This window comes from Trachymyrmex septentrionalis, unplaced genomic scaffold (genome assembly GCF_001594115.1).
Source record: "Trachymyrmex septentrionalis isolate Tsep2-gDNA-1 unplaced genomic scaffold, Tsep1.0 scaffold126, whole genome shotgun sequence".
Classification (NCBI taxonomy): domain Eukaryota; kingdom Metazoa; phylum Arthropoda; class Insecta; order Hymenoptera; family Formicidae; genus Trachymyrmex; species Trachymyrmex septentrionalis.
In genome coordinates, this window is record NW_017304395.1 from 316,229 (window position 1) to 332,005 (window position 15,777).

The window sequence follows — 15,777 nt, forward strand, 5'->3', positions numbered from 1 at the left end:
TATAATGTAATCTATGCACATAGATTAAATAATGAAATTTCCAAAATCACATCATTTTTACGCATTTGTACGGAATGATTCGCTTATGATGACATGTCGAGCGAGCGAGTTTTGTCTAGTTTGTTTTAATACGATGAGAGAATCGTCCAATCGTCCTTGCAGGTCCACGGCACACGACACTGCAATATCATGAGTTGCTTCAGGTACATGTTGCGCGAGGGTGGCATTAGCAGCCTATGGCGCGGTAATGGCATTAACGTGCTCAAAATTGGCCCGGAGACTGCGCTCAAGTTTATGGCGTACGAGCAAGTGAAGCGAGCCATCAAGGCGGATAATGAGGCGTGCGAACTCAGACTCTACGAGCGATTTTGTGCCGGTTCTATGGCCGGTGGTATCAGTCAATCAGCCATCTATCCCCTCGAAGTACGATTTATATTTCCTTATTAGATTATTAATATATAATATTAGATTGAGACATGAATTTTTTTATATTATACTTCTTATCGTTATGTTTTAAAGTAAATAATGCGCACAGAAATGTTTTTTAATTGTTATCAAAAAAGATTAATAAGGCGCTTTTAATCTGTTCTTTGTGTAATAAACATTGGGTTATATGTGATGAGAAATTATTTGTGTAGCGTAGAATAAAGTACACACACACACTTTATATATATTGTATATATATATATAAGTAAAAATATAAATAAACTTGCAGGTATTGAAGACAAGGCTCGCATTGCGAAAAACAGGAGAATTTAATGGCATGGTTGACGCAGCCAAGAAAATATATAGACAGGGTGGTTTGAAATCCTTTTACAGAGGCTATATACCTAATTTGATAGGAATACTGCCATACGCCGGCATCGATTTAGCCGTTTATGAAGTAAGTCATTATCGAAAAGAAGTTTTATATTTATTTTTTTATGTCATAGCTTAGATACAATTAGAGGAAAAGATGGATTTCCGCTACTAATGTGGATTTCACTTAAAATTATGTGTTATAATTAATACTGTCTCTTGCAACGACTTTTCTTAGATATTAAAGTTACGAAACAATCACGGCTAGTGTGACCTTTTCGTTGATAATTGATGTTTATGAAATATATCAAAATTTTTATACGATTTTCAATATCAAATTTAACATAGTTTAAAATTCGTAAATAAGTTTATACAATTAAGAATCAATTTAGTATATAAACTCGTTACTTATGAATTTTATTCTTATATTGTTTTTCTATTTTAAAAAGATATGTTTAAACTACTAAACTTAATTATGGCTGGGTTCGATTTGGACACTCATGCCCTTAAGCATTTATAATCATTTTGTCTTTATCGTTGTATTTTTCATTAAATGTAAAATAAAGATGAAAGCGATGAAAGTCCAAATCGAACACAGTTTAGATTTTTGCTTTTTTGCTCAATTTTTGATGTAATGAAATTTAAATTTTTTTTTTGTTTCTATATTGGATAATATATCCCTAATAAGTAATGTGGATACTTTATGAAAAACATTACACATCGTTGTTTTTTTTTTTAAATATTTGTGGTTATCATTTTAAAATGATTTTAAGTGATGTCTAAAGGTACAGTATATAACAAAAGTAAATACATATGTTTTTAATGTTCGAATGGATTTTTCTAAAACTTGAGATTAGGTATCCTAGGTCCGAATTCATCTACGCGCGCGCGCGCGCGCGCGTGTGTGTGCGCATAATACAATATATTATAATATATATACACAATTGTTTCTGAGATTTTTCTTAAATTTTCTCCAATCTCAAATCTTCAAATTTTAAGTGATCTTGAATCTCGAACTGACTTTCAATACTAGTGGCTAATCAAATTCAGTTCATCGTGACTATTCTTGATTAAAGATGTGGTCACAGAGTCGGAAATAACAGAACGGAACAAAATTGGAAGAAGCAAATGGTATATGTTAATCAATAAGAACCCAGATAGCAAAGTGTGTTTCAGCAAATTACACAAATCTGTGATTGCTTATGATGTTTGCAATTTGCCATAGATTTGTCTTCAACGATTTCGAATATACCGACATTGTAACAACATACAGGCAACAATGTATATATGTATTGCCAGCAGTTTAACAGCAAGATAGCTGCATCAATGTTATCTGTTGTCAGCAATATGAAAGCATTGCATATTATTATGGCAACATAATAATATGCAATGCATATATACACATGATGGCAGTAGTACGAATTTTGATGATAACGATTTTAAATTGTCGGCAAACTGCTGGCACTCAATATTATCATATCATGAAGGCATTAAATTGCCAACAAATGAGAATTCAGTTGCTGCAATTCTGGTAGCAACACATGTTTAGCAATACATACTTAGCAAGCAATATGCTAGCAACAAGATAGACACGTTGCTATCTGGGAACAGTACAAAATTTACGAAGGTAAATTGAAAAATTCTCGGCCTAAGACAGAAATAACGCCAAATATCAAACTGTTATAATTTTAGACAAGTTTGATCCTTCACAAGTCTACTGTTAAAATTTCAAATAGATGTGCTTATTAATTTCTTTATTTCGAAATATGGTGCTTGCGGAACCAATGGAATTTTGCAACTATAATTAAAGAAATGTAAGAGTGCATTGTCATGATGGAATCAAAAGTTACTTTACACGAAACAAAGAAATTAATGAACGCATCAGTTTGAAATTTAATAGTAGCCCTGTAAAGGATCAAACTTGTTTAAAAGTATAACAATTTGATTTTTATTTGTGGTGTCATTTCTGTGTCAGGCCAAGAATTTTTCGAACCCTTGTATTTTTTCTGTTTTTGTTTTGTTCTGTTATTTCCATATGACTACACTCTAAGTAAAATCTGTGAAATAAAGCGTGGATTAAAAGTAAGTAAATATAGGAGCTGCGCACAATCAAAGGAATAGAGAAAATAAGAATTTTAACTTATCAGGAACCTTGTATTGTGGAATACATAGTTTCTGATAGATCAAAATCTCTTATAGCCAAGTTGTTTTGCAAAATGCAATTTAATGCTGAGCTCGAGTTTTCCACTAGTTGTGTATTTGCTAAAAACATAATGCATAATCATATATATTTAACAATACAGATTGAAACTGATGAGCAGATTTGAAACATTTCGTGTCAGCAGATTCAGAGCAAACAGAGATTAATTGTTGTTCATTTTGTTGTCAATAAAATGACTTTCATTTATGAAAAACTTTTTGATTTTTTATTCATTTTCGGTAACGTAAAAGAAACATGATGGTAACAGGAAAAGAATAATCAGTTTATGAATTTCAAGAGCAAACAATGAAGATTAATAACGCATCATATTGATAGCAAAATTACGGCAAGCGATGAGCACGAATTTCATATACATTATTATATCGGTAACATAATCACAAACTGATGGCACTGATGATACCTAGTGTTTTAGAATGTACCACATGTTGCAGAATATTTGCTGAATATTATTGAAGTTTCTTGTACCTTGTTGTAAACAATTTCTTAATATTATAAATTTATAAAATTGCCACTAGATGATGTTATTTCCTGCATGTAAAATTCAATCAAGCTCTCTATGTACATAGTTGAAGCTCAGACATCAGAGATGTCTACGGTGACCACGTTTTCTTCTAAAGAAAATAAAGGACAAATCTGAAAATTTTAGGATTTAAAAATTTTTTTTATTTTGTTCCCACATGTTTTTAAATCAGTTTGTGATTGTCAAGAATCTGTGCATTATAAAATTTTATTGCGCAGTATAATCAAATTGAGATAATGCGCAGTTTTCAGATAGTTCGAATTGATTCGTCTGTATTAGAACAAACCCTTAATCTGAAATAATAAAAGATTCGAAATAATAAAAAATGAAAATAACTCTAGTTCGAATAAATTTAATTTCAAAAATTAAGAAATATAATTAACAAAAATAAGTTGTGTGTATATATATATATATGTAACAAAATGTATACATATGTATTTTTATTATATCATATTTAGGTATGTATTATATATATATTTTTATATATTTTTAAATAAAAATTAAAGGAGGCTTTTAATGATACTTTCTAATGAATGTATTTTTTTTAAATTATGTCATTATTTAAAATTCATATAAAAAAAATCATAAAATTTTAAACAATTTGTTTCAAAATTTGTTTTGTGTAAATGCAAATTTCAAGTGTTTCAACTTGAAGTTGGATTGTCTCACTTAGAAAATAATTTCCTAATGTCAAAATAAAGGATAGTAAAAGACAATATTGGAAAATAAAGGACAAAATTGAGTTTTGAAAAAACAAATAAATCTAAAAGACAGCTACCTAAAATAAAGGATTGTCCTTTACAATAAAGGTGGTTACCATAGGGATGTCATAATTTATTTTTTGTAAAAATTAATAATTAGAAAGATAAAAAAATACGATCAACGTTTATTGGATCTTCAAAAATAAACTAGTTTATTACAACATAGATTAAGAATTAAATCAGTTTTTATCTATAAATAAATCGTAAATCTTATAAATAAACGTTTTGACTGTACTAAGTCTTCTTCAATTCATATACGAAAATAATTAAAAATTGGAAAGAAAGATATAATATATCAAAAACATGAAGTCATATCATAGATTGAACACAATAAATTTACAGATAAAATTATATAAACGTTGCTTGTGTTTTTTTATCTTTCTAATTACTAATTTTTGCTTAGCAATCTCGAGCTAGATATTTTACATATTTTAATTTATTTTTTGTATATGCAGATTCTCATATGTATTTAGCATCAGACATGGTTATGCCCATATAGAGCTAATATAATACATATATTTATTTATTTTATATATTTGAGAAGAATAGGGATGCAAAAAATATACATTCAATCGTTTTTGACATGTTACATTTTTATTAAAATTTATAGCACGTGTTGTTGGCAACTTGCTGTCATGTTGCTTTTTATGCACAGCGATAAATCGTTTACAGTAAATACACGACAAGTTGGCAGCAACACATGTTGAATTCACGTGATATTATATCATAGGCAAATGACTCACATTTTGTTCTAATGTCTTTTGTTTTCCCAGATAGCTAAATGCAGCGAGTTTGCTGATGTTTTCAAAAATCGTTGGAGCAACTAATTTCGATAAACTCGGAATAAATTGAGACATCATTACATTTGTCACGAATATAGAATTCTAATTCTAAGGATGGCAATTTGAAGGTAATTTGTCATTCGCAACTAACAGCAGGTTTACAGCATCATGACAGTAAACTCTATCAAATAATGAATGTTATATATGCTGTATAACGAAGTGATGCTATCAAGCTGCTATCAACTTTACCATTGTCAAATTTAAAATTCAAATGAGGACAACATTTCATACATAATGAAGCAGCCCCTTGTTCCTAGTTTGTCAACATCTATTGTTACGATTGATAGCAACATGGTGCCATCTTGAATTCATTTGACAAGAATTTAAGATGTCATCATGTTGCTATTATGATGGAATTAGAATTCCATTGTGGTATAGATACTTTCATATTAAAACCCAACTTGGCGACTCACTTTACAGGCGAAATGCTGCACCCTTTATATTCTTTTCCAGCTAATTCTTACTTTACGAATTAATATATTTCCACCGTGGTCATCTATCAGCGGAGATGCATAACGCTCGTGGGTGAGTGATTTTCGTGATAGCATTTCGTTAGCAACGAACTACGATGGCTTCGATTAATATCTGGGCAGATAATTAAATGTGATTTGCTGACATCAAAATAGGACACGTTATAAATGCAGCAAGATGACTTATGCACTGCTTATGCATGCAATTAGTTAATGAAATTTCGAAAAAGAAGTTATCAATAGCGATACGTTATTTTGTTGAAAACATGATAGTAATGATCAATCGTTCCATCTTGAGCAGCATGATAAGCAACATAATGGCAAGAAAACATGTATTATATAATGATTTTCATCCATTGTTGGGTATATGTCTTCAAACTATGAAGTTTTTTTAATCGATGCCATCGTAGTTCGTTGCTAACAAAATATTATCACGAAAATCACTCACCCGTGAGCATTATGCATCTCCGCTGACAGAGGATCACAGTGAAAATGCAGTAACTTGATCATAAGTAAAAAACACCTGGGAAAGAATATAAGGGGCGCAACATTTTGTCATTTCGTCTGTGAAGTAAGCCCCCAAAGTTGGGTTTTAATATGGCAGCTTGAATTCGTGCCATTATGTTGCTGCCAACCATTGCAGCAACAGATGTCGACGAACTAGGGACAGGATACTTTCTCATTATGTGTGAAATGTTGCTCTCATGTATATTCTAACTTTGATAATGGCAAAATTGATATAGCATCTTGATATAGCATATGTAGCGTTCATTATTTGCCACATTATTTGCCATCGTATTGCTGTAAACATGCTGTTAGCTGCAGATAGCATATTGACGACAATGAGTTGCCTTTAAATTGCCATCTTTAGAATTAGAATTCTATTGACTTCAACGCGACAGACATAATGCTGTTTCACCTTTATTGAAATTAGTTGCTCCAACAATTTTTAGCAATATGTCAGCAAACTCATTGCATTTGAATATCATGTATGTGTGTACATATATTTATATCTTATTATTTTATTTATACCTTATTATAAATTTCCGTTATACGATTCAGATACGATACAATATCGAAGATAAGACAATAATCAAGGATTATTAAAGTCAACAATAATTTCGAATCACAAATAAATACTTTTGCAGCACTAATATTTTTATCTTACGCTTTATTTCGCAGATTTCGCTCAGTCATGAAAAAAACAATCACGAATAACTGAATTTGTTAAAAAAATGATAATTTGCATCAAGCATATGTGGTTGCAAAGCCGTACGTGTGTGGTTGTAAGGCCTTGTAAGGCAATAATGATATAAAATGGTTACAGATAAGTTTAGAATAAGCTTTAAAGAATGATTATATATAAATGTTTCATTAATTATTTATATATTTGCACTAATAATAGATTTCTATTGAATAATTCAAATATTTGATATCGCATTTAGAGCAATACATTAAGTTCTTGTTAACAATTATCTTTCTCTTGATTGATTTCAAATATAATTGTTTCAATTATATTGATTCAATATTTCTTTTAAATAAGTAAATTTCTTTCGTAATTTTTAACAGAATTTGATGATTAGCCACTAATACTGAAATTTCAGGTTCGAGATTCGAGATCTGAAATCTGAAGATTTGGGATTAGAGACTAGACTAATGCGTCGTCTACAATACATGGAATAAGAAATAAAAATAAGAAATTGATCAATCACAGTCGAATGTGAAAAGATCGACTGATCGGTCAATTTCTTACTCTTACTTCTTCGTGTATTATAGATGACGCATTAAATTTGAGAAATAATTATGAATTCAGACCTTAGTAATGACAATATTAGGAATAATAGGACAATGACTCACTTGTTTTTCATGTATTATTTACAAATTTGTCTAATAACACTGTTATATTGAATTTATTAGAACATAGTATTTACAGGAGTTACAAAAGTGAGCAAACATCATGAATTTTTGTTTTACATTTTGTTCCTGAGATGTATTTTTATATTATCTCTATTATATTATAAATTCGCCAATGTATAGAGTCACTTTCAACTTTCAGCAATGGTCAAATCGCTCACAACCAATTGAATGACCGCATGGCAAATCTGCTATGACGCGCACTAGAGGTTTATCATTTTTACTAGTTGACTAGTTGTGTATAAAATAATTTTGGAATGAGAATGTTTCGCCATTGAAAGTAACTTATATCAAATTTAATCGCATTAATCGTCAACAAGGTACATTCTGTTTCACGCATGATGTGCATAGATGCACATCATTTATCTTTGTTGTTCACCGAATGTTAAACAAGGATAAATGATATATATTATATACATCATGCGTGAAACAGAATGCATCCATAGTTAACATATTCCTCAGAAATGTAAAGTAATCCATAAGATAATCAGTGTTAAAATAATAAATAATTCTTCACAAAAGTATATAAAATATATTATTTTGACAGGAACAACTTGATGATAACATTATATATTATATATAAATAAATAAACTAAGACAAAGAGCTAATGAAAATTGACGCTGTAGTAATTGCGCTATTATTACATAAATTCAATATTACAAACATAAGCTTTGGCTATGATGCTGATTTTAGATGAGTGTCGAGGTCAATTTAGAGTAACTGAAAGATTACAGCGGAACGATACCCGAATCGCACTCCTCATTCAAGCCATGTTTTTTCTCGCTTAACTAAACGAATTGCTAATAAAGATATTACTCTACCTGATTACAATAAAGGTAGACAAATTCAATTTTTCATTTCTACGTAAAAATGAAAATAAGTGGAGCAACCTCCAATGGACTTGAACTTGACAAATATTATCCAGGTCGTAATTCTAACAACATTAAAGGTTTAGTCATCGTTTGGGCACTTTGGGTAATGCTAATGCCGGAGATATTGTAATCTTCAAAATATTGATGAGCCTTATAGCTCAAAAAGTATTTAATAAAAATAAACTTAATTATACTGTTTTGGAAAGCTCTTAAGGTGTGCTATAAAAATATGCAATAAAAAATGGGGTGTTCCATTAAAAAAAAAATCGATGTGACCTTGACCTGACCTTGGCGACGCCACCCAAGATCAAATTCACAGCGTCAGATCTTTAGAAACCCTACAACTTTTGTCTGAACACTTTTTCGATTGGACCTTATCCTGCGAAGATAAAAGGGTGGTATGAGTGGTCTGAAGCACCCGTAAATGTGAACTAAAAAAAAATTTGGCGTCAAAAGTTATAAAAAGTAGTGCGGCGCTATACAGTTACTGAGGGAATAAAAAAACAATGTTAGCATTGCAAAGCTATAGTTTATTGATAGTAAATAAGCTTTATGGAAATCTTGTCTGTTTGTGAATTTAAGCCGCTTGTTTTCTGATAAAGATTTCGGAGATCAGTCTTTTACTCTGTACTCAAAGAAGATTTCTCTAAAATTAATGTTACATGTTAAATGTCCCAGTTAAATTCATGATTAAATTTTAGTCTATATTTTATTATAGCTGAATAATTGGATGTATTCCATCGGATATGATTTTTGTGTTCGGAGATTTTGGTTTTGAATTGTCTATTCGTTTATCATATACAAGTGTTTACATCGCAATGTAAACATTCGGATATATTTTTTTTAAGATTAATGAAAAAATAATTGGAAAGAAGCATTTAATCAAATTAAATTCCTTTATTCTGTTTGCAGGAAAAACTCCGTTTTCTAACATTTTATAATCAATCTATACGCTAGAAATAAAATAATAATAAAAATAATGAGTCCAAGCTTCACCGTTACTCAATATATGTAATTGCGTCAGCAATTAACGTTATTCATAAGGAAATATAATACAATAGGAAATATTATTCTTTCGGTATATCAAAAAAAGTAATTGTAACGGTAATGACATTACTAGTAACATGTTATTTGCCAATCTTGGATAATAATGAATATTTCATCAGATTCCTTTTTATCTGTACTCAAAATACATTCAAATTATTAAGTGAGAGTAAAAATGTATTATACTAGCAAATCATTCGTTGCTGATTGCATGTATCAGGCAAATTCTGACGCGATTTCGCAACGAAATTGTACTGCATAAGAATCTTAAAAAGTGAATGAACGTTTATTGTAAAAGTACATTCGCTTTTTAAGATTTTTAGAAAAATCTATTCAAATATTTATCATTTATCGTTTATTTACTTGTGTTACTGTATTTGAGAAATAGGAAAAAGATACTTGTGGTAAACGTTCATGAGAACAAAGTCAACGCAAGAGATTGTCAGGAAAACATGCGTATTCATGAAAAGAAACTTCTGCTCTGATACATCTTGATATATTCAGAATTTTTTATAAATTCTATGAATATCGATATATCTAGAATTTCTATAAATTTGAGCTATTTGGATTTCATAGAATATTCACATAAATCTGAAGAAACCAGATTCTATAAAAATATAGGGGGAAAAATATAGCGACCCTCACAATTTGATTATTATTCACATACAATTATTATATTATATTCAGATCGCATGAAAATGTTTCTTTTCATTTAAACATTTCCCAGTTTGTTAACTATCTTAAATCATTTCACATACGTATTTCGTTATTAAATTAGATTAATAAATTATCGTTTGCAATATCATTGATTTGAATAAAAAATACAAAATTACAAAATAGAGATCCATCTTTTCCTCTACAATAATGTAATTTTTATCTGAAATTAAATTTATTGTATACAATTTAATATATAACTTGAGTAGTCGAGATAAAATCTACAAATTTTCTCGGCAATTGTTCTCGATTGTCATTTGAAAGGGAGATATGTTTACAGACGCTGAAAAATACTTATTTACGTACGCATGACAAGAAGGAACAGCCAGCATTTTGGATTCTATTGTTGTGTGGCACTGCGTCGAGCACGGCCGGCCAAGTATGTTCGTATCCGCTAGCGTTAGTGCGGACGCGACTGCAGGCCGAGATTGCACCCGATTGCTTGCCCAATACTATGATTGGCGTCTTCAAAGACATCCTCAACCGCGAAGGAATACGTGGTCTGTATCGCGGTCTTACGCCTAATTTTCTTAAGGTACGCAAATAAATTATATTGACTTTTAAAAATTTTTACAGGATTTCTATTATACAAAAGAATTTATAGAAAATTGTTTGATTTATTGCCAAACTTTATATAAATATTACAGCTTAGTTAAATTAATTGTTTCTTAACTTATTGTGTGGATATAATAATAATAACAATGAATTAAAGATTAAAATTTTTTATGTAAATTCATATACAGTTTGATTGTTGCTAAATATAAAAATTAATATTTCTTTACAGGTTGCACCTGCCGTATCTATTAGCTACGTAGTGTATGAGCATTTCCGGCAGGCGTTGGGCGTCAATATGACGTGATGAACATGAACGTTAGGTGACTGATTAATTCAATTAACTAACTTATTTCTCTCTCTTTCTCTCTTTTTCCTCTCTCACTTTACTCATGTTATAAATATTCGACATGACGAATGATCGTTTAGCGGTAAAACGCGTTTGTTCGGCTAAAGAAGAAAGAAAATGGCAGTGTTATTTATTGTTATCGCTAATAGGAAAAACTTCTTCGATTAATCGAGCGTCCTATCACACAGTTTTTTAAATAATTTATTAAGATTTTAATATATTTTTAATATTAATAAATTAGAAAAAATAGTAAAAATCAAAATATTATAATTATCAATTTTCTAGGAATTGCTATTGTATAGATTATCATTATTATAACGCAACGATGCTTTATTTCGGCGAGTAAATACAGTACAAAGAATGTCTTGCGTATAAGAAAAGTATTATGTATAGTTTTTTTTTTAAACAATTGAGCAAGTTTTGAGTGAACAGCTATCAAAGGAGGGAAAGCTAATTCTTAATTATTATTTAGTGTAAAAATGTATCAGTGGAAACGTTCAAGTCAGCATCAACATTCAGTAAAGAATTTACATATTATGTAAATCATTATAATGGTTTATAATTATTATTTATCTTATATAAAATCTTAAAAAAATAATTTTTTTATTGTAACTTAATAAAAATATATAACAGTAATAATCACATAACGTTTGTGTGATTATTGATTAATTAAAAGATTTTGTTATTACAAAATTATTTCAGAAATAAAAAATTATGGGTTTAGATTCTGACTAGAACGTGCTAATAGAAATATGCTTTGTTATGATATATAAAAGTGGTTTAATATCGACCTAAAGGTTTCCATTTTAATTAAGAGGTTGGAGAATCGAGTTATACATTGACACTGTGATATGTATATGACTGTAAACTTTTTCGCATGATTTATCAACACAACACTTTGTAAATTACAAGATTATTGCTCCATAAAAATATGTAAAGTAACTTGATCCACTGAAACACAAAGTATTTTGTATAAAATAAATAATTTTTATGTACTTTTATTACAAAATAACATTTTTGTGAATTTGTTGATCTTTTTATAAATATAATTTCATATTTTTTTAATTTTAATAAATTCACATAATAAACAAAATTATAATAAAAGTAACTAAAAAAAACTCAGCAAGAAAATAGTAATTTCTTAGCGAATGGAATAAAACCTTATATTTGTAATATAATATTGTTTTTTTATGATGTATTATATTCTTTATTTATATTTTTTTAATGAATTTTATTATATTCTATATAAAGTACAACATTTTTCTAAACTTTATTAAAGAAATAGAGTTAAAATTCTTATTTCAATTAAAAAAAAAATTTTTAATACAACAATAATGAAAACTAACTTCACACGTTTTTATTCTATATTATTTTTATTAAATTCAACTGTATATTTTCCATAAATAGAAAAAAATTAAATGTTAAAAAAAAATGACTGGAAAAAGAAATACGACCACGCGCATGTGCATGCATGTACAATAGCATTCAGTACATTCTTATTTAGAGTTATCTTGTTCTACTTATTACTTATTAGTTTAGATCTCTTTATTTATTTATTTTTCTCCTACATACGTATAAAGAAATACATTTCAATATTTGTTATATAAACGTGTATTATTTTTCCTAGATTTTTATTAAAAACAAAAAAAAGTTCGGTGAATCAAGCTTTTAGCATAACTTGGCGATAATTACTATCTTGTTGTGAATCATGCGCCGCTTGATTTTCATCTCAACTTTGTTATGTATGTACTTCGTATATACATAAACTCATCGCCGTTGCAATTTACTATCATATATTCCGGTTACTACGATTCATTCCCTTAGAGTTTTACAAATTTACAAACTATGTATATTATGTATTTACATGTATTATAAACATGTACAGTCAGACACACATTGTTTATCGACGAATATTAGGAAATAGTGATGACTCATACATGATAAATAAGTCAATCTTTGGAAATAATGTGATAACAATGACGCTAAACTGTGAACGAAACTTCATTCTATTAAATGTCGTCTTATACATATTTTGAGATTCCTCATTTAATTTAAATTTTTAAGTAATCCGAGACATAAAAGAATATTATAAAGATATAATACAAAAATTTTCGGTAAGCAATTTTCTTTCAAATTGAGATTTCTATTAGAAGTTAATTTTCTTAATAAGCTAATTCGATGAAGATTTTCCCAAATTTTTACTTTTTTCACTTTATTATTATTTTGGAAGATTATAATATTTATCGTAAATGAGTTATTGAATCGAACGTGATTGCAATTTTTTTATAGCAAAAGTTTAAATGTTAATTTATATATATATATGTGTCCATATGTGATATTAAAACACATTGTATATATACACACACACATATATATGTATGTATGTAAAATTGAAAATAAATAGTATTAAATAATAATAAATATTTTTATACATAAAATGCACGCGCGCGCATATACCCACACACAGTGTAATTAATAAGGGGACATGAAAATGAGTTCTCCATTAAATTATTAAATATAAAAAAAAAGTGTATATAAATAATGTTTGTAAGTATATCCGCAAATCCACTGCTACTGAGATATAGCTGAAACAAATGTTTATTAATGAAAAGTGAAAAAGGTAATTATTATTATGTAATATTATTTATTTTCAATTTTTAATTACAACGAAGTGTCTTCCATTTATTCAATACATACATGGATATGTTGAATCATGAACTGTCGCACTCTTTCAAAGATCCTGAGGCGAATGGTTTCACAAGCAACAAAGATTGTGTTGGAGTAGCATATCTTCGTTGTCGATTTGAATTTTAGAACTTCTAAACTAAGGACTTTAAATATCCACATAAAAATCTATGTTACCTGATACAGAAAATTACATGAACGTCCGGATCCTACGTTTTAAACTATAGGTATCTCTGTAATAGTGGGTTTACAGATATATATTTATGTGATTTTTCCATATTTGATATGGAAACCTCAAAGTTCGATTTATTTTAATTATACTGTGTATATACAGGATAAATCTTATAAAGACCGTAACAACCCTTAAAGGTAGATTTCTGAGATCATTTTGAGATGAAAATTCTAATATTGAGGCTATAATAGGTTTTTGAATTATAAGCATTTAAAGTTAACGAATCAATCTCCTAAAGTTCGCATGTTAGGTATGATGGCAAAGTTCTAAAGGCGAAAGTTAAGTTTTGTCGTTCCCTTTTATTTTTAATATCGACATAAAAATTATATAAACAAAGATAAGATTATTGATATTTCTATGAACGCATTGTGGAATTTCTTTTTTTATAATAAAATTTTTTATTTTTATGTAATATATAAAGCGCAAGCTGTCAAATAACATTTCTTTGAGATCAATTTCGTATTTTATACGTAAAATTGTTATCAAATAGTGCGTAGTTAGCAAAAATGATATGAACCAATCTTATAATTATCTCAAAATAAGTAGCTACTATTGCTCATATTCAAATAGAATTTATTCAAGCTTATATTAAATATTTTAACAAAATAATCCAGAAAACCTGGTACATACACATAAGATCTGTTTTCTGTGGTTGAACTAGTACACTTTTGGAACTTAAAGTGAGATAGACATAGATTATGATGTTTGTCGTACGCGAGAAAGAGACTGCAGTTCTAATGTACAATAGTTTGGTGCAGGAACAGAAAACAGACCAATAGTTAGCAAATGGTATGTACTTACAATTATTTGACAGAATAATAGCTACTATTGCTAATATTTAAATAAAATTCATTCAAGTCTTTGCTCAATATTTTATTAAAATAATATGGAGAAATTAGAAACGTATGAATATTAGTAAATTATTTATTATAACCAAATCCAAAAAATCAAGTGTAAGAGTCGAATGAGAGTCAGCGTGGTAGTTAATACGCAATCTTAAAACTTTATTCCAAAAAATAGTACGTTTTAGTTCACTTTGGAACCATACTATACAGCAATACTATTACAAAATATCAATCCCTTCATATCCGAAAGAAAAATCACCATCAGATTAACAGATTTGATATTGTAATCCTAAGACATAGAAGTCTCGACATTGGATCAAAACTAATTAAAATTTATTATTACTAAAGAGTATCAAATTAAAAAACGCATGTTGATGGCAGCTCGAATGAAACATGACTTATTAAATATAATTCATGTTAATTTAATTTTTACTAATTAAAATTAAAATGTGTATACATACAATTGATCGTGCAATTTTAAAGTTATTAATTTACACACACACACACACACACTCTCTCTCTCTCTCTCTCTAAGTACAAGACATCTTTATTTGACACGTCAAACTTTGACACCGAGAACATGGTATAAGTAGAAGTGAACCATCCGATAGATGCGTAGTAGATCCCAAAAGTGGGTCATGGTTTTGAGCTTTTATGCGAGATTCGCAATATGGCTGCTTAGTGAATTGTCATATTTGGAATTTGAATACGTTGAAGTGTAAAATCATAGTAGAAAATGTTAGTGTGTTACATTAAAAATTGCAAAAGTCGATTGTGGTAACAAAATATCGTTATATTATTTTTTTAAAGATCGTGAATTACAGAGATAGTGACTCGAAGAAAAGTGTGTCTAAGAAAAGAAAGGGATTTAAACTTCAGTTGTGGTGTTTATATTCCGAATATTTATAAATATAAAAATATATTAAGAATTTCATAATATAATATATAAAGAAATAT

General features: G+C 28.7%; 1 protein-coding gene across 7 annotated transcripts in view; it reads left to right on the forward strand.

The window, feature by feature from the left end:
* The window catches only part of LOC108756164 (calcium-binding mitochondrial carrier protein SCaMC-2-like), a 39,040-nt gene that overhangs the window by 16,265 nt on the left and 6,998 nt on the right, over positions 1-15,777 (forward strand). For all 7 annotated transcript variants that reach the window (XM_018499774.1, XM_018499781.1, XM_018499822.1 and 4 more), the window contains 4 exons: positions 163-423; positions 716-883; positions 10,438-10,692; positions 10,942-11,032. In XM_018499774.1, coding sequence (XP_018355276.1) covers positions 163-423; positions 716-883; positions 10,438-10,692; positions 10,942-11,016 — 759 coding nt within the window. In that variant the 3' untranslated portion in view covers positions 11,017-11,032. The remainder of the gene's footprint in view (positions 1-162; positions 424-715; positions 884-10,437; positions 10,693-10,941; positions 11,033-15,777) is intronic.